The sequence below is a fragment of the Pagrus pagrus genome, assembly GCF_965226575.1.
Source record: "Pagrus pagrus genome assembly, chromosome: 12".
NCBI classification, from domain to species: Eukaryota; Metazoa; Chordata; class Actinopteri; order Spariformes; family Sparidae; genus Pagrus; species Pagrus pagrus.
Window position 1 is genome coordinate 9,057,254 of NC_140196.1, and position 20,297 is coordinate 9,077,550.

Genomic DNA, 20,297 nt, shown 5'->3' on the forward strand with positions numbered 1-20,297 from the left:
GACTGTTGGAGATCAATTCCACACACATTCATTTAATTTACTTTTATTGAATTGAGAGGACATCTGTGGCCGACATGATTTCGAGTGTGTGTCACAAACAAAACGTTTGTAATATTTGAGGGGAAAAAAAGCACATTTAATCCTCTTCAGACCGACAGTGCAGCGGGCAACTTGTCTTAGCAATTTGGCTATTGGACTATTACATATGCAGTTTTTAAATATAATGTTAAAGCCCCTGCTAGCGCCACTGGAATGAAATTACTAGTTCTATGTGTGACAGCCACGTCCCAGTTACTGCCCAATTACAAGATGCAAATACAATGTGCCTGCTGGCCCATGCTGCCTGTTTGTCCACCTGGTCATACTCACGTAGCTCCGGTGTGAAATGATTAGTAGTAATAATAAAAGTACACAGTCTGTGTGAACATTCAGCATGCCACAAAATATGCAGTGTGTTTTCAGCAGATAAAACATAAACATAACATACAAAACATACTGGTTTACACAAATGTACGGAAGCCAAGAATGGCCACAGGCGCAAATATTTTTACAAGCTGTGACAGCATCGGTTGTTTTCACCTTTTTCTGTGTGTGCGTTTGTGTGTGTGCCATCATGGAGACACCTTTTGTAGTGGGTCTAATCACTTCTGTGTTAGACCCAGTGATTATTAGTGAGTATTTTGGAGGTTTTATGTGCCTGTCTGTCCGTCTGTGGACCGATTTTGTCAGCGTGATAGCATCGCAACACAATCGTGCCAGATTCAGTCACAAAACTTAATGTGTACTGAGATCAAAATGAAGGTCATGTTCAAAGATGGGTGTTTGGAAGAGTGCATACCTCTGCCAAGGCCCAACAGTCCCCTCATGAACTCACTCACAGTTACCATCCACTTACATACGCCACATTTCTTCATCCATATCCATGCATTATTCCCTGGGAAATTAACAAATGTGACCAAAAACGCTCTCTATCTCACAATGTTAAGGAAAGTGAGAAATAATTCCCGGATCCATCCCTTTATTCAAATTGGCACCAAAAGTAATTGGGGTCTATTCTGGGCCAAGACCGATCCTCCATCCAAATTTCATGGAAATCCATTCAGTAGTATTTGTGTAATCCTACTGACAAACCAACCAACCAACAAACAGAGAGACACGGATTAAAACATAGTCTCCTTGGCCGAGGTAACTATTGTTAGACCTACCCCCTTGTTTTCTCAAGATAAAACAATCGTGATCATGATCTCGAGATATCAGCATCAACAAGAAATCGCACATAGGGCCATCGTAAATGTGTACGTTCTTGTAAATGTGTGCACATGAATGTGTTTTTCTACATGATGAGTGGATAGACATTTTCTGGGCTCCCTTGGTCGGGATCACTTAAGGTACTTAGACTACTGAATGAGCCCTTACTTTTACGCCTAGGAGGAAACACTCAATCCCACTAAAATGGAGCTATTATAAATTCCTCCTGTGGTTTAGCTCATGACAGCCTGTCAAGCGGTGCAGCCACAAGGACGGCACGGTGACAACAGGAGAGGAGAAGAGAGACAAAGAGGGGGTATGGAGTTAGACAGTTGCATAGCTCCTCTGTTCTCCTGGATGCATCATCAATCAGTTTTCATGATGCAGACTGCGCACTGACACAAGACTGACCTCGACTGAGCCGCTGCCACAGAGGAATAATCCTAAATGATGATTGCTTTTACATTTCCCCTCACTTCCTCTGTGTCTCTCTTACTATGCCTCTGTGCCTCCTCTCTTCTCTGTCTTCCTCCCTTTCTTTGTTGCTCTCTCTCTCTTCACTTTCATCGAGATCCCCTATATAGAGACTAACACCCATCCACACACGTGCACCACCAACTGCTCTGCCTGCGTCTTCCATACGTCTGTTGTGATTCCTCAAGCCCACCAACTTTACAAACAGAGGCTTTGCTATTCTACTGTTTCTGCTCACCCCACTGCAGCATGTCCTGTTGAACTCAGAGAACAAGACCTTTGGTCGTTATGTGCTAGTGATGTTCTTTTAAAGAGCTTCACAGAGATCTCCCCTGGCGATCCCCCTGGTCATCTTTATTATCCATACAAAACAAAATATTGACAACAAGCTTTTATTACACTTCCTGTCAGCTGATTGAAAAAGAAACAATTAGTGACATTGCTTCAAAGCGCTCAATAGTCTGCAGACTACAGCTAGTCTTACCTGCTACATGCTATTCAGTCTAAACTTAGACCCACTTGTTATACTATATTAACCCAGTTCAAACCTGTTTGTTGAGACGGACACAACAGCATCAGTCCTTTTCAGCAAGTGCCCCAAAAGTGACATCCATAGTGATTATGACAGGAGCAGAGGTAGTGTTATAATAGAGCAAAGATGGGATGGGTCAACAACATGCCAGACTTTAACAATAAAGACAGCGGTTCAGTGTTTTTATAGTATGGCCACGACTGTGCCTGAATCATAACCAAAGTGTTTATTGTTGAGGACAAAGGTCCCCTAATCTTGACGATGTAGTCATTTTAACCCAAACCACGTGGTTCGCTAACCTAAACTCAGTACTTCTCTAAACCAAAAGTCCTTTTTGTGCCTAAATCAAATCTATTTTTTTCCTCTTCCTCTTCAGACATGGGTGCTCCTACCAACCTGGTCACCACTGAAGTAACAGAGGACACTGCAACAGTTTCATGGGATCGGGTCCAGGCAGAAATAGATGGCTACATGTTGAGCTACACCTCTTCTGAGGGATCCAGTGGCGAGATCCCTGTAGGACATGACAGCACCTCATACAAGCTGATTGGCTTGAGGCCTGGAGTTCTCTACACGGTCTACATCTGGGCCTTCAAGGGAGACAAAGTCAGCAGAAAGAGTTCAACAGAGGCTGAAACAGGTAAACTTTGAAGTGGACCCTGGTTCATTGCAGGAGTCGTTTACATGTTTTTATCTTTTGTGTATGTCTACACCAATTAAAGAGCCTCGCAGAGTACCTTTTTATATAAATCGGCAAACGTTTAAAGGGTCTGTTTGATATTCCACAAAGGTTAGACATAACAGATATACTAGTAACACTTTTACTTGAACACACTCGTAGATATTTAATGTTAAGACCAAACGTTTTTCTCCTCTTTACACTTTTTAATGACTGAGGGTCTGCACAATGACCTGTGATTCTCAGATATCTCAAGTGTTCCCAGGTAGTATTTTTTTTCTCTTCCTTTTTTCTTTACTGCCTGTGAGAAGCAAAGATGTTTTAAGTGTCTTTTTTTTCTTAAGCTCCTTTGTGCAAGATGCTCTCACCTCAAATAGCCCTTATGTACGATGCACCAATCATTTCCTTTTGATCTTCTGCAGGCTGGTGCTCTGCACAATTTCCTCGTCCTTGATGTGGTGTGAAGTAAAAAGCATCACAGTAGACATTATGCACTTAGCAAACTAACCCCTCTTTGCCTAACTGCCAAGAGGGACACTTGAACTCTCACTGAAAAAAGGCTGTTTAACATAATTAGGCTGGACACCTCATTTAAAGGCGGTTTAGTTTAGCCTGGGGCTGAATGTTTGAAAGAAGTTGGAGAACAGCGAATTTTGCTTAGTCATTACAGCCAGCTATTTTGTTTTACTTAATCTTTGTTGTGTTGAGGTTAAGCAGCTGTTGCTGTCGGCCTGCTTTTATGTCTTTGAAGAAAGGCAGCGGAAAAATGCTTCTGAGTACTGACTGGCGAATATCCAAATTTCTCTTAAAATATACAGTTGAACACAGGGACCAAAAGGCTTTTAGAGGCTCACACACTCAACAGTAAAAGACAAGATAGTTCTCACATTGTATTGATGCAACTGTTAAATACCTACAAGATAAATGTTTAATATTATTAGAAATATGTCTTACATCAATAATTCATCATTAATAATTTATTGAATTTAATTTTCACTGTTACTCTTCTGCGGGTGCAGAACATACGTATTTGTGTGATAGTTTACTTTGAGTAGCTGTTTGCTGAATATACCTGATGTCTTCTTTTCATTTTTTTCCTATTTTTATACACATTTTTAAGTTTTGTTTTCATTCAGGCTCAGTTTTCAGATTTTTCCTGGGGCCTTTTGATGAGGGAAGCAGACATGTTAGCTGCAATAAACACACTCATACATCAACCAGCGGGGTGCACATGGATGAAAATGTCTGAAGTGGCTTGAAACTCACTTTGCTAGCTGATGATGTGAGCAACTGTGATCTCAGTTAACTATGACTCGAGCAAAAGGGGGAAGAGTGACGGTTATTTTTATTAATATCATTTTGCTCTGGTGACAGTTTTCATCGTCATTGTTAAAATCAAAGGCTTTTTCAGTGGAGAAGTCTGAATACAAACATTCAGAGCGAGAGAACAACATACATGTGGGATTCATTCATCCAGAAGATTCATCACACAACTTCAGTGGTTCAGATCTTCTGTCACCATCTATTGTTTGCAATAGTAGTTTGCATGATCTTTAATTAACATAGCTCAGTGTACTCACAGTAGTCCTGCTTACATAACAATATGACGTCAAACTTGGATTCAAAACTTCAACAGAATAAAATGTCACTTTCCTTTGGGTAATTGTTAAATTGTTAATTTCTCATTTCTCATTTCTAAAGAGTTTAAAAGGACTGAAAAAAATCAGTCAAACTCCTTCAAATACCTTCAATCCAAGTTTGACGTTTCCAACCTCTTGCACAGTTACTGAAGGTAACAGTGTAAGAGGTAGCTAGCTGTGTGTAGTTGTTGTAATATCTGCACTTGATGTAGTGATGTGCTCTAGTAGACTGTACTAACTAAAACTCCCCATGCAGAGCTGGACGCTCCTATTAACGTCTTGGTCCGAGATGAAACAGAGTCCAGCTTCAGGGTGTCCTGGGATCACCCCCAGGCAGAAATTGATGGCTACATCATAACCTACAGCTCCTCTGAGGGCTCAAGTGGGGAAATCCCACTTGGGTCTGACATTTCTTCATACATGCTGACCGGCCTGAGGCCCGGGGTCCTCTACACTGTCTACATCTGGGCCGTCAAGGGGAGCAAAGCCAGCAGGAAGAGTTCAACACAAGCTGAGACAGGTCTCAAATCTACGACTCTCTGTTCAAATCCAAAGCTCTTAACTGTCTGACCAGCTAATGCCTAATCTGGGGTTAACTACTCATCAGTTTTCATTCTTTTTATTTTTCTATATGTTAACCTGACTAAATGACTAGATGGTAAAAGATGGTTAAATGTAACTTCAAACTATTGTGTCAGCCTATTACAAAAAAGCCAACTCTTCTGCACTATATATGGAGAACTGGATGCTACTAAACTAAAAAGGTAAAACAGGGCGTCCAGTCCAGCTTCAGCATGTCATGTGACCAGTGGGGCTTTTCAACTGGCAATTTTGCCATGCCAAGACAAACCGTGCTGCACTAGTCTGCGTTTCCATTACCAGTTTAACCGTGCTGAGCCGTGGCCAGGATGGACCATCTCTAGAGTGAGGCCAAAGCACAGCCTCCAAGTGGGCTGCGGTTAATATCCCGCAACCTTGGCTTTGATTGTGAAGAATTTATAGGACATGAAATGTGTTTATAACCAAATTAACAAAACTTTGTTGGCGGCTATTCTTCAGTAATACTGCAAGATGAAGAGTTTTTTTCACCCACTTAAGCAGGTCGCCCTGTTGTAATGGAAAACTAACTGCGCTAGGCTGTGGTGTCCCAACAAACCAAGTCAAGGCAAGCCAGCACATGCTTATGGAAAAGCCCCACAGGTCTTGGGATTCTTTGATGGACTTTGTAGTTTGATCTAGAGCTCATCTGTAGCTTGTAGTTTGCACAAGAAGTGTATTAATATCGTCTACTAACATCTTCCTCTAGAGCTGGATGCTCCTGCTAACCTCTTAGCCCAAGATGAAGCAGAGTCCAGCTTCACAGTGTCGTGGGAGCCAGCCCAGGCTGAAATAGATGGTTACATCCTAACCTACAGCTCCTCTGAGGGCTCAAGTGGAGAGATCCCAGTGGGGCCTGGCAGCACCTCTTACATGCTGACCGGCCTGAGGCCCGGGGTCCAATACACTGTCTACATCTGGGCCATCAAAGGAAGCAAAGCCAGCAGGAAGATCTCAACACAGGCTGAGACAGGTCTCAAATCTACGACTTTCTGTTCAAATCCAAAGCTCTTAACTGTCTGACCAGCTAATGCCTAATCTGCTCATCAGTTAAAAAAGCTTTTTATTTTTCTATATGTTAACCTGACTAAATGACCAGGTACCCTAGATGGTAAAAGATGGTTAAATGTAACTTTAAACTATTGTGTCAGTCTATTACAAAAAAGACAACTCTTCTGCGCTGTATATGGAGAACTGGATGCTACTAAACTAAAAAAGGTAAACAGGGCATCCAGTCCAGCTTCAGCATGTCACGAGACCAGTGGGGCTTTTCCACTGGCACTTTTGACCATGCCAAGACGAACCGTGCTGCGTTAGTTTGCGTTTCCATTACCAGTTTAACTGTGCTGAGCCGTGCCCAGGATGGACCATCTCTGGAGTGAGGCCAAAGCACAGCCACCCCAGCTCCAAGCAGGCTGTGGTGATATCCCGCAACCTTGGCTTTGATTGTGAAGAATTTATAGGACATGAAATGTGTTTATAACCAAATTAACACAACTTTGTTGGCAGCTATTCTTAGATAATACTGCAAGAGGAAAAGTTTCATTACCCACTCCTTTGACCTCTACTCGACACAAGCGTGTCATCAGTTTAAGACACACCTTTAAGCAGGTCGCCCTGTTGTAATGGAAATACTAACTGCGCTAGGCTGTGGTGTCCCAACAAACCAAGTCAAGGCAAGCCAGCACATGTTTATGGAAGAGCCCCACAGGTCTTGGGATTCGTTGATGGACTTCGTAGTTTGCTCTACAGCTCATCTGTAGTTTGTAGTTTGCACAAGAAGTGTATTAATATCATCTACTAACATCTCCTTCTAGAGCTGGATGCTCCTGCTAACCTCTTAGCCCGAGATGAAACAGAGTCCAGCTTCACAGTGTCGTGGGAGCCAGCCCAGGCCGAAATAGATGGTTACATCCTAACCTTCAGCTCCTCTGAGGGCTCGAGTGGAGAGATCCCAGTGGGGCCGGGCAGCACCTCTTACATGCTGACTAGCCTGAGGCCCGGGGTCCTCTACACTGTCTACATCTGGGCCGTCAAAGGAAGCAAAGCCAGCAGGAAGATCTCAACACAGGCTGAGACAGGTCTCAAATCTACCATTTTCTGTTAAACCCTATTACCTGACCAAATAAAGCCAATGCTTTGATTTAAATAGTCAACTCACATATTCTTCTGTGGGGATATATTTTTGTTTAATATCCCCAAGCACCCTGTAATCAGTGATTTTGACAAGACAACTCCCCTCTACACCCTGAAGAAAAATGTGTTACACACATGGTAGACTAATCAGAATCAGCTTTTTTGTTTAAAGGAGCTTTCCAATGTATTCATCCACCAGTTCATCCATCTACTTGCCAACTTCTTATGCGGGTCACGGCAAGCAAAGCAGCCCAGACATCCTTTTCCACAATAACTTTACTCCAGCTCTTCCTGAGCAGTCCCACGCCAGCTACCCTGCAGCCTTCCCTCAGTCAGTCATGTATGACGCATAAGGAGGCACTCAGGCCTATTATTTCCAAGTGACTCAAAATACCTCTACTTGCCTGTTCCTCTGAGATGAATCTTCACTCTGTCTTGCTGACTGAGGACGGCCAACATGTTGGGAATGTTGTATCCAACAATGTGATCATCTCAGTCACATGGACTGTATTACTCAATGTTTGTGACTACAGATGAAGGATAGATTGAAGATTGAGACTCTCTCTTCACACGCATCATGAACCGTCTGCTTCGCTACACCCAATTCCCCTCATGTTTTATGGTACTCCTTCAATCTAACTTGGTTAAGTGTTATGGTTTATTTGGTTCAATCTTGGCTGACATCTGGCCATGGTATGCTCTGCTTGGGGCTCAGATCTGGCAAACAGGACTGGACTGTACAGGCACCATCATTCCATGTGCTATGTGGTTCAAAAACATTTAGCTATCTGGTGAATGTTTGCTGGAATTGCCTGGTATCAACTCTCAACTCCAAGCTGAAATTTCTTGCCTCCATAAAGAGATTCTGCACCGAATAGTTCAAAATCTCTATCATGGGCCAGATGAGGGTGTCTGGTATGATTTTGCATTCTGGGTCTGACCAATCTTGGTTTTTCTCCCTGCATTAAACATGTACCAGCACCAGGCTGCCTCCACTCGGGAAAAGAGACAGTTTCTGAATAGGCTGGATACTTAAGTATTAGATCAGGCTCTTTGCCTCCCAGACCAATGCACATTCAAGTAGTCACTTGCTGTTGGTCCATTTCACATCCTCAAAATGTAATATTTGCATGTCATCTACGATGATCACACAGCAACAAGCCTGGCTCCAGGGGGGAGCTGTCATGTCCTTATTCCAGGTGAAGATCTTATTTCTTGCAATAACCATGACTCCATATGCAGAACTGGCTACTCCAACTCATCTATTGTCTGTTAATCAGTGTCTTGTGAGCCAAGTGCTCACGAGCCACGAAATCAAATCAAGAATCAGCAGACATACGTGTAAGATCCGAGGGACAGGGATACCTCTAGGATCCTCTTCTGTCTCTTACAATCTTGTCTTTGTGTCCATTATTTCATCTTTATTTGGGAAGTGAGGTGGATGAAGCTACTGGGAGGATTGAAAAATGCATCACATCCCATATGTGTGCTTTATTTTTTATGATGTGATGTATGAATATTTTTTCTCCTTGTTACCATCATATTATTAATATATTTAGTGACTGCATGCCAGTAGAGTTCATTTGTTCACCTTTGGGTGAGAAATGAAACAATACATCTCGTAGTTTGCATCAGTAGTTCTTGAAGTTTGCATCAGTAGTATATTAACCTGCACTTCCACTAACATCCTCCTCTAGAGCTCGATGACCCTGCTAACCTCTTAGCCCGAGATGAAACAGAGACCAGCTTCAGCGTTTCGTGGGATCCAGTCCAGGCCGACATTGACGGCTACTACCTAAGCTACAGCTCCACTGAGGGCTCAAGTGAACTCCCAGTTGGGTCTGACAGCACCTCTTACATGCTGAGTGGCCTGAGGCCCGGGGTCCTCTACACTGTCTACCTCTGGGCCGTCAAAGGGACGAAAGCCACCAGGAAGATTTCAACAAGCGCTGAGACAGGTTAATACGCTAAGAATAGGCAGGGTCTTTTTGTGATAGTAAAGCTCTCCTTTCTCTTGAAATGACAATTCATCGCTTAACATCTAAGAAAGGGTTATCTCAGACTAGTTTTCTTCAGTTAAGGGAGGCTTTAATCTAGTGTTTTTATAAGCCAACTGTTGGTACTCAATCAGCTGAATTTCAAATCCACATGAGGCTGAAAACAAACAATAAAAACAAAAACCAGAACAGGATTTTTAAAATGTACAATATTGTTTATAGCAACACTTCAAATTGGAAGAGAAATACCTTTATTGGAGACATGCCATACAAAAGGAACAAAAAAGTCAGGCAGACAGATGCCAGATTGTTTTTCAGATATTTTTTTTCTACAAATGCTTCCTTTCAGTTGCCAGCTCAAGGTATCTTTGCACACACAAAGTCAAACAAGTAATTGCTCTTTTACTATTAAAATACAAAGGCCTTGGTCTGAGATTGTTGATAGGAATTTGAAGTCAGTCAGGGTCTGCTACATGTGGCCCGAGTTTGGGGGAAAGCAGTTCTATGGAAGAAGTAACTTGGAGCAGTTTTATGCAGTCGCTTCTTTTCAGTTGAAGACCACATGAACGTCAAAAGAAATCGCATAATGTTGATTAATGCAGAACAACAGCATTGAACTGAGTTGCAGATTCTTGCGATTGTGGGTGTGTTTTACTTCATTAATAATGATTAATGTGACGAGAGTGACTACACTGGTGTTCACATGGTTAAAGGGCTAAGCACGAGAACTCAGGGAACACATCCGGGAGGTTTTCTTTAAAATCTGTGGTGCTTGCATCAAGTGTGAGACCTTAATATATCAGTATAACATTTAAAACTGCTGATACTTTCAGAAACAGTAATTCACATTTTGTAGATGCCTGCAAACCAAGTGAACTTGGAAATTGCTTTATTTATTCATTTACTAATAATAATGACGCAATCCATCAGTCCTTACACCATATGAATTTTTTTTATTTTATGTGTAGAGTGTGTAAATTTGTTTACTCAAACTTTAAAACTACCAGGAAGCACCCGAACACCTCCTCCGACGGGAAATGTCTCCCACAGGCCGGGCCAGGTCAGTGGGTATTCGTTGTAACTTAGTGTGGGGTAAAAATAGCAGCGGCAGCACATGTTGAACAGGTTACAACAGGCGTGTCTTTGTGTGAGCCAGATGATGTGTAAAATCACCGGGGACCTCTAAGTGAAAGCTGGATCTTTTTCAATTAGGCAGCAAATAGCCGAGTTTTGGATTATAAACTTGTCTCGTTGTAACTCATTAGAAACCGTCTGTGGCTCCAGACCGACGTGGTGCTGGGTTCAGACAGGGAAGTCATTGTGTCAACAGATATCATCTGGGATACATAAAAGCACGCGTTGTTACATTTGTGACTTTATTGAACCCAGTAACAAGCACCATTAATGTGTCGGTTTCAACCATCTCAAACCAGCATCACAGACTGATGATCCCAGTGGTAACACTAAATTTGTCACTGTTCACACAGTTTTCCCCTATTACAATTTAATTACCAGAAAGTGTGGTTGTATTTTTTCAGTTCAAGTAAAACTGACAGAAGGCTGTGTTTTCACAAGAAGACGACCGAGAGTAAGGCTTGATTGGGCTGATTTTGTACGTCACGGTGACATATGCTTCCTCTAATTTCTTAATCCATGGGAGGTTAAGGCTCCAACTGTTACAGCAGGGCGTCTTCATGTCAGACAAATTATTTCTGCGCCTGTTTCAGGTCAAACCTCCAAAGCATTTAAATAAGGTGGAGGAGGAGTGCCAGTTTATCTGCAGAGGCAAATTGTAACTCTGCAGCAGGTGGTAGTCATCTCTGGTGGTAGAAGCATTACTGCTGCAATTATTATTAAGGTGTGTTTGTTTGAGAAACGCTTAATTCACATGTGAGTATGACAAAACCTAGGCATGAATAATAGCAAGAAGATTAAAATGATGATTTAACAGACACATTAAAACATCTGTTACATTATAGAAACCCTATTCTTCTGTTGGTTCACTCACAATTAATTTCTCAGAGTTTTAGTGAATAAACTCAAGTGAAGAAGCACCAAAATCCTCCGCTCACTAAATCCCGGCCTGCATTTATGAAAAGTATTAATGGACTCACAGCTTGACACCACGTTCCTGTGCTGTAATCCACTCTGATTTACGCTCCAATCCACAGACATCGACGCCCCTACGGACCTGAAGGCGACAGATGTGATGCTCGACTCCGCTGTTTTGACCTGGATTCCTCCTCTCGCTGACATCGAGGGGTACATCCTCACCTACAGAGATGAGGATGGCAACACGGAGGTACTTTTTCTTTGAGGTTTGAAACAAGTATTTCCTCACCCAAACAGAGAGACAGCACCGCAGAAGGTATTTAAATGTTAAGATCATTAGTAATACTTTGAAGGTAAACTACAAAGTACACAATGGTAAAATGCAATTTAAACATTAATGTAGCATTAAGAGTAATCCAAAAACATCAAATATAAATAATCATAAAACATTGACAGGGAATGTTTTAGTGCACAATAAGTACTTTTTGTTGTCAGGAAATAGAAAAACTCTCATTCTTTTATGCAGGACTTGTACTGGAGTATTTTCACAGTGTATAACTTCAGTAAAGGATCTGAATATTTCTTCTAACATTGGTTGTGGTCATACTTTTCATACTGAGAATACACAAAGTGTGCTCCTTAATGCATCTAAAACACTAAAAAAAAACAGAAGTGTTCAGACAGTGTTCAGAAAACACAGTTTTTGTCCAGGCATATGGTCCTACAAGGCAGTGAAATAATGCCACAACTGAGATATTGACGTCTGTCTCACAAATTGTAAATAGGAGGATGCAAAACTCTGCACTGGATAAAAGCAGAGCTGCAGTTACTTTGAGCATCCTGTGGCCAGATAGTAATATTGAACTACACAAAGCTGGATTCTGAGTCCTGATTTAATCCATGCAAGGCTGAAAATACTACTTGGAAAACCGTTTCTTCCTTGTTTGAAGTGTGCTGAGGCTGCAGTCAAAGTGTGTGTTCAATTGAGGCTCTGTAGAACGCTGACCTCTTGTGGTCCAAAATAAAATGAATCTACTAGAAGTGATTCTAAGCACATGGAGGAGGCGATTGATCTTTTTCTCATACCTTTTTAAGGTTTTATAAGAATTGAGGAGCCCGTTTAATGCCGGTCTCTAACTGAAGTTCAATCATCACACATTATGTGCACATCTGCCGGGACACATATACTAGTTTATGATGAAGTGGTTGTTTAAGGATAACTGCAGTTGTTTTACATTGTTGTCAGACGGTTGAAAAACAACTTGGAGCCAGCGGGAGCAGCTTCTCTGTATCCAGTTTGGAGATGGGGAAGAGATACATCGTCACCATCATCGCCTACAGGGGGAACAAGAGGAGCAAGGTGGCACAGACCACCTTCAAAACAGGTCTGTACGCTACTGTCTACTGAGCCACTTCTGCACAGCCACAGATGACATGCATGAAACTCTATCCTGACATGCTTTTCTTTGTTACATCATAGTATTAGATAAACATTAATGATTTCTTATATCGTCCTCCCTAGTTGGTCTCCTGTACCCCTTCCCCATGGACTGTCTCCAGATCATGAGGAATGGCAATGAGAAGAGCGGCATTTACACCATGTACATTAACAACGACCGCTCCAAACCAATTGAGGTTTTCTGCGACATGGAGACCGACGGAGGCGGCTGGCTGGTACGAATCACTGATGAACTGATACAGAACAAAACAAGAAAAAAAGTCTTTTGAAGCTGGTTTTGTGATATTAATGACATAGTTATTTTAATTATCATTTAGAATAATGTTTACACCAGTGGAATGATACTATCACCTGTGACCAGTGAACCTGTTTAACTGTGGGATGTTCCTAACAGGTGTTTTGAGCTTTCCCAAACGTCTTCTAACGTCTTTTGTTGCTTCTGTCCCAACTTGAAATGTGTTCGCTGGCATCAAAGTCAGAATAAACATATCTTTACAAAAATCAGTGAAGTTGATGAGGTAAAACGTTAATGTCTTCTCCAAATTTGAACCATTTTTACAATTGAGTGTATGTCAAAAAAGTTATTAGCATATTATCATGCTCTTGTGATTTCACAAAAATAATTATGTCCCATATTTTTTAAATAACTTGAGAATTCAATACAAAAAAATTGTCAAATGTATGTGGTCTGTTTTCATACCTCAATATGCTGCTGCAGCTTGGCAACCAAAAACCCAGTGTAAGTTGTCTGAATCGTTTGTGTAACAGCTGTCGGTGAAACTCTCGCTGCTTTCAGGTGCTCCAGAGACGTACCATTGGCAAGCTGGACTTTTTGAAACGCTGGAGACAGTACATAGCAGGTTTTGGCAACATGACAGAGGAGTTCTGGCTTGGTGAGCGCTCTGATGCTCTATCTGTGTTCTGCAGACGTTGAAGCATGCACATATGAAAAGCGATGGAGTGTTTCTTCTTGCATTCACTTTCTCTGTCTTCTGCTCTTCCCTCAGGTCTGGATAAGATATATGAGCTCACCAACACTCCTACTCAGTATGAGCTGAGGTTTGACCTGGGCCTGGGCTCAGAAAGAGTGTACGCTGTGTATGACAACTTTAAGATTGCACCGGTCAAGCAAAAGTTTAGACTCACTATCGGCAAATACAGCGGGACAGCAGGTGGGCCTTTTGTTTCTCAAATCTTTTTCAAGCTGCCAGAGGTACAAACACCTGACACTGGGAAGGCAACATGAGCAGCTGTCAGAGCTCACAATTTCTGTCTGACACTTCGCTCAAATAGTTATAGAGTGGAGGAGAGGGCAATGAGACAGACACGGGTGGGAATACAGGGGGTGTCAAGCACCCCACCCATCATTCTGCAGGGTGCTGAGGAATCCGATACACACCAACAGTAGGTGGGATGTTTGTTTCAGAAACTTACATTCAGTGAGTTATAGACAGCAGCTATATAGGGAAGGCTGTATCTGAGGAAGGCAGGGTTTTAGTAGGCTTTGAAGGCAGACAGATACAAGCACACAGCAAGCAGGATGCTGTGTCTACACATACCACAGTGTGCTGAAACAACATATACTGTAGTGCTCTATATTTGGCATTTTATTACATTTCACCCATCAGGGAACACATGGAAGGAAAAGAAAGCAAGCAGCAAAAGTCTGTGAATATATTGTGCATAGAGGAACATTGGACTGCACACAGCCTGTTCTTTAGATTTTTTGACTTTTTAAATAATAAATCAAGTACATTTTATTTATATTGCTAGAATCACAAATCACAATCGTCCTTAGACCTGCGATTTGGATAAGGAAAAAACCTTTTAACGGGGGGAAAAAAGGAAGAAACCTCCGGAAGAGCGACAGAGGAAGGGCAGATAGACATGCAATAAATATCATGTGTAAACAATAAATCACATGTGACCAACATACACATTGACATAACTAAACCCAGGAAGGAGAATTAGACCCCAAAAAGCCAAGACAAATGAAAGAAGAGAAAAAAAACTGTTGGAGCAAAAACAACAGGAACGAAGAGAGAGAAATACAACAAAGATCAAACAAACAAAAACGAAGAAAAAATCCTGAAAAAAATGATTAATTCATGAATATATGAATGTTATGATTAGGCTTATTATGTAATTGAAGTGCACGCGTGTGAAGGTCGGTGTGTGCCTGCAGGTGTATGGGTGTGTTTCATGTGAAAGAAAGAATGGATGGACTGACGGACAGAGATTTTGTCAAATTGCTTCTGAGAAGCATCTTTTTAATTGTTTCTGTAATCATTAATGATTGTTGGTGATCCACAGGTGATGCTATGACCTACCACCAAGGCCGGCCCTGGACTACTATTGACTCAGATAATGACATCGCCCTCAGTAACTGCGCCCTGGCCCACCGCGGCGCCTGGTGGTACAAGAACTGTCACCTGGCCAACCTCAATGGAAACTGGGGAGACGAGAGGCACAGTATGGTGAGTCTGCACTGGGTCATACATGCAAAACATAAAGTGCTATCCTGCCATTAATGTGAATCTTTTTAATGCTGCCCTGTTGGCCAAGTCACTCTCGAAGGAAAGATTTGAATCTTAATGAAGCTTCTACAGGTTCAAATTAAGGATATACTGTGTAAATATATATATTTATATATATATATATATATATATATATCTACCAATGTGGATGTGTGTATATAAAGTCCGAGCCATTTGTGGGCGTTTTTTGCTCCTGTCATATTTTTAGTTACCATGAACATGTTTTTCACAGCAGTATATAAGTCGTGCACCTCTACAGAAACAGCAAAATCCTTGCTAGAGGAACTTAATGCCATGAATCATAACAAAAGAAAATTGCAAGTTGAATGTCTTTATTAATATATTTTACCAAAATAACCCGTACATACAACATTCTTCCAATTGTTACCTATAATGGAAAAAAACACGAGGGCTCCATCTCTTAAAAAACCTCAAAGTTAAACAAGGTAAATCTCCAAAATTGAACAAATCTTACCAAACATAACAAGTCTTGATGGTTCAACATCAAGGACAAGGCTTCAACTCTCTGGCTGAAGTGTGTCTTTAAACCAACAGGTGGCACTGACAGTTCTGATGTGGCGGCAGATTTATATTAACCTCACTTAAAAGTCTTTGGATCCCCGAGGCTGTCAGACAAATCACCCTCACTCCAGTTCTAGTATTTAAATCTGCTAAATTAACTCTGGCTATACTGCAGACTTTTTGTTCAAATATTAATTTGCATACTTTACATAATCCAAAAACTGTTTTATTATCAGTGTTTCTGAATCCCCTTCAGCTCAAAATGTCAGCGTTGTTCTTGATTAATTCAGCAGTTGTTGGAGGCTTCAACACTCAGGTTAAGTTACAAAGTGTTTTTTTAGAAGAAATACAGGTCGACTTTTTCCTAAACTGTCTTCGCCTGTCACACAACAGATAAAACTAACCACCCTGATCAAATCATTCATCATTGTGATTTGGGTTTCTTTCAACATACTTAGAGAAAGGCAGAAAAAAAATGGGTGCTGACCGGGAGGCTGCTCTCTGGTCAGCAATCAAAGACAACTTCACTCCAGCCCACTTCTACTTGTTTTGTTTTGGATTGTTAAGGTGAAGCAGAAATGGCCTGAATCCATCAGCAGTGATAAGAAAACACATTTCTCACACCAGCTTTAAACCACGAGTGTGTTTTCTTACTAGGCTGAGAGGGTAACAACAACAGTTATTATGTCTAAGGGAGACTGATACTGAAGGAAATGCCGGGGGAGATCTCTGCTCTTGTCGAGATTTCATCCATAATATTGCAGCTGCAGATGTCTCCCGCAATGTTTGTTGGCGAAATGCAATAACAGTCAAAACAAGTTTGTACGCACATGAAATGAAGCCAGAGGCTGGTATTATTAGTGTTGTCATTCGGGCCTGTCTGTCATGTAAAAACAGCCTTCTGCGACTCCGTCTCTCACCCATTATTTTGTGCCTCCCTCATTTCCCCGCTCCCTTCTCTTTCATCAATCCCAACTTCTCCTTCTAACCCGTCTTTGCTTTTATTTCAATCTCTTTCTGGCTCGGTCGTCGTCCTGCTGTCAGGGAGTGAACTGGAAACCTTGGAAGGGCCACCTGACGTCCCTCGACTTCACCGAGATGAAGATCCGACCCTTGGGAGCCTTGTCCAGCAGGAAGAGGCGATCGTTGATGGCCCGGAAGAAGAGCAGAACCGCAAGCCTCCAGGAGAAGTAGTGGAGCACCTCGCACTGAGACCACAGCAGCCCATTAACCTGCCAGCAAGCGCGATTTGGGTGTTTCTATGCAATGTCTATGGGCCTTAATGTGTCTCAACTCCTTGACAATATGTACACGTTTTGGGCGAAAAGGGAAAAGCTCACACTCAATAATAAGTTATTATCTGTTTGTAAGAGTCATCAGAAATTCAAAAGTTTTAGTGTGATCATGGGAGAGCGGCGAATACAAAGCTGCCTCCAAGGTGAAGTTTTGAAGTGAACGACTTTAATCAGTTAGAACACAATTGTATTTTTTTACCAACTCCTGTTTCACTGATTCTGGTAGTAACCTCAATTATAAGTCAGGAAACAGAAGATTTAAGTTCAGTTGGGAGCCAAGAAATCCAATTTTTCTCCTATTACTGCATTCATTTTAACTTTTTCTTTTAAACCTCAGGGCAGCAGCCGAGGTTACTTGTATTATATTTGTTTATTTCATGTCCTATGAAGAGTAGCTCCTTTTTTTTGTGTATAGTAGTATTGCCATGATCACATAAATGTATAAAAAAGAAGCTGGTGGCTTGTGTGTTTTGTTGTGTGGATGATTAGTTAGCGCCGGGAGTTTATTGATTATGAAGCCGCCTGTGTGACATTAAGCTGCCACACTGTCGCATCACATTAGTGTGCGTTGGATGAGCCAGAGAATAATAATGAATGGCTGTCGTGAATGACCATATTGCTCCTGTTTTTCATTCATACGTTAGCGACAGCACATATCAATCAAGGCGACGTGCTCGCATCAACGCCAATAAGAACGAGGTTTGTTTGCATCATCCACGGCAACTTAATGACCAATCTCTTGTTTGCAATCTCAAAAGCTGACAAAGGTTATTAATACTGCTTTGACTTTGACTTTATTACATTATTACACTTTTTTTTTCTCCCTCCACTTTTATTAGAAACTGTGTTGCTTTATGTGACAAGAGAACATCAATCAAACTTTCTGCTAATCTGCCAAAATTGATTTGTAGCCGCTGCTCCTCATAAATTTTGCATTCACTAAAATGTCTTTTTTAAGCCTTCACGGCACATAAGGTTTTATATTCCAACGAGACTTCAATCAGGATTTTCAAGGTCAGAAATGAGGGAATTAAAATCCAGTTTTTTAACCAAATGTGTGTCAAAGTAACGTACAGTAGCTTCTCATTCATATTCATGCCACACATTCACACTATAAATAAATTAATAAAGGTTTTGTTACACGAAGACATTGTTTTTCTCGTCCAAGGGTAGCTAGAGCCTGAAGGAATGAGGGTTAAAACACATCACTAATGAGCCAGTAGCTCCATGTTTTGCAGAGGTGGGATGTCAGGCCAGGTTTTATGTATTTTAAGTGCTTCTGTGGTGCTGCTGTATATTACTGTGTTCATCCATTCAGAGTTAACAAATCTAGCAGCTCTGTGAGGCTGTCCTTGAGGTGCAATGTAGCTTTGAACTGCTAACATTAACATTCATCAGAGCTCTCTTAATCATTTTTACTTCCTTATATAATATCAGTGTGACTAGTCTGCTGGAGCCTCACGTGAGCTTCACACTAAGATGGGATCTCGTCACAGCCACATTACATCGACCAACAACTCTTGATGTCAGGCATGCATAGATTCACGTGTCTTGAAGTCTCTCAATCTTAGCATGCTGACGTTTATCATGTTCATCATTAGCAAGAAGATTTGACTCGATGGTCAAAATTTTGTGGCAGTCCATCCAATAGCTGTCACGTGACATTTGACTCTGAACCAGAAATGTTGGTGGTGGGAGAGGAAAATTCAGGGGATCATCTTATTCATTGGGATTCATCCTCTGGAGACCACACATTTTCATATTTTAGTTTCAAACACAGTAGTGGCCCAACAGACTGATTTGCTATCTAGTCACTCAGTAAGCACAAGATGTCCATCAGTAGCTTTAATTTAATGAGCTTCACAAAGCTCATATATTATTAATCTGACAGAATCATCAGGTTAAGTGCTCAACAGAAGGAGTTTTTTTAGTTCACATAAATCTGTTATGAAACAGATGACACCTAACAATTAAATTGCCCGCTAAGTGCCGACACCAGTGGTAGTGAGTAACTAAGTACATTTACTGAAGTAATCATTTTTCTACTCCATTACTTAATATGGTGGAAACATAGTGCTTTTTATCTACTTTAATTTAAAGGGTAGCTCCACCGGTTTTCCAGATCAAACTGTGTTTACAGGTCTTTTTAAAAAATAAAACATAGTATGAAGTCTTTTGTGGCTCCAGAGGAAGCTGCATGTATTCTGATAAATTCCCTCCAGTGATGTCACCCAGTGGCTAAGGTGCATTGTGGGTAATGTAGGCAGCAAGTTTTCAAAAGCAGTCCACTGGTCTGCATTGCACTCCTGCAACACTGTTGGACTCATTATGGACAGTTTAAAAGCTAATAATTGAAACTGATAAAGCAAAACCGGAGATATTGCCTACATTACCCACAATGCAGTTTAGCCACTGAGTGACATCACTGAAGGGGAATTTATCAGCTTACATGCAGCCTCCGTCTGGAGCCACAAAAGACTTTATACTACTATTTTCCCATAAACAGCAGTACTCATCAGTGAATATGAAGATAAAATGTGTGTATACATATTATTATTGTGTGCAGCTCATTAGCTCATCTGCTGAAGCCTGATAACGACACATTCATTTGAATCAGGTGCGTTGGAGCAGGGAAACATCAGTAATATATGTAGGGCCAGGATTGAATGCATGTGTCCTTCATATAAAGTAAATGAACAGAGTACTTCCTCCACCCCTGGCTGACACTCTTTTCATTTAGAGCTGCAGTGTTCCCATGACACAGCGCTTTCATCATACTGAATTGAGCAACTGTACTTGCAGGAACTGATGACTGTTTGCCGTCTGATCTTATAAGAGTTTCCCAATTCTGTATCTCATAATCTGCAGACAGCTCACTGACTGTCTGGGCAGGAGCTATTTTTACGCAGCCGCTAAAAGCAACACGGAGAGGATATAAACGGCACATTACACCATTTAAACACAAAAAAACAGATAGCAGATAAAAGATAGGCACCACTTCAGAAATGCCATTCCTTCCTTAAAAGCCAAAAGTGAAAAGAAAACTCTTTTGAGTGTTTATTCGCCAAAATCAAATGAGAGGGTGAGGAGGTTGCTGGCTAAAAAAATTAAAGCAAATATTTCTTGAAT

General features: G+C 41.3%; 1 protein-coding gene across 2 annotated transcripts in view; it reads left to right on the plus strand.

Annotated features, from left to right (window-relative positions):
• tnn (tenascin N) overlaps nucleotides 1-17,620 on the plus strand; it is a 42,494-nt gene extending 24,874 nt beyond the window's left edge. Inside the window, exons 9-20 of one of the 2 annotated variants that reach the window (XM_084368157.1) lie at nucleotides 2,631-2,894; nucleotides 4,830-5,093; nucleotides 5,880-6,143; nucleotides 6,988-7,251; nucleotides 9,004-9,264; nucleotides 11,475-11,605; nucleotides 12,602-12,740; nucleotides 12,878-13,029; nucleotides 13,611-13,707; nucleotides 13,822-13,986; nucleotides 15,128-15,291; nucleotides 16,918-17,620. In XM_084368157.1, coding sequence (XP_084224283.1) covers nucleotides 2,631-2,894; nucleotides 4,830-5,093; nucleotides 5,880-6,143; nucleotides 6,988-7,251; nucleotides 9,004-9,264; nucleotides 11,475-11,605; nucleotides 12,602-12,740; nucleotides 12,878-13,029; nucleotides 13,611-13,707; nucleotides 13,822-13,986; nucleotides 15,128-15,291; nucleotides 16,918-17,067 — 2,315 coding nt within the window. In that variant the 3' untranslated portion in view covers nucleotides 17,068-17,620. The remainder of the gene's footprint in view (nucleotides 1-2,630; nucleotides 2,895-4,829; nucleotides 5,094-5,879; nucleotides 6,144-6,987; nucleotides 7,252-9,003; nucleotides 9,265-11,474; nucleotides 11,606-12,601; nucleotides 12,741-12,877; nucleotides 13,030-13,610; nucleotides 13,708-13,821; nucleotides 13,987-15,127; nucleotides 15,292-16,917) is intronic. The other variant, XM_084368158.1, reaches the window with a different exon arrangement.
• The last annotated feature ends 2,677 nt before the right edge of the window (nucleotides 17,621-20,297 follow it).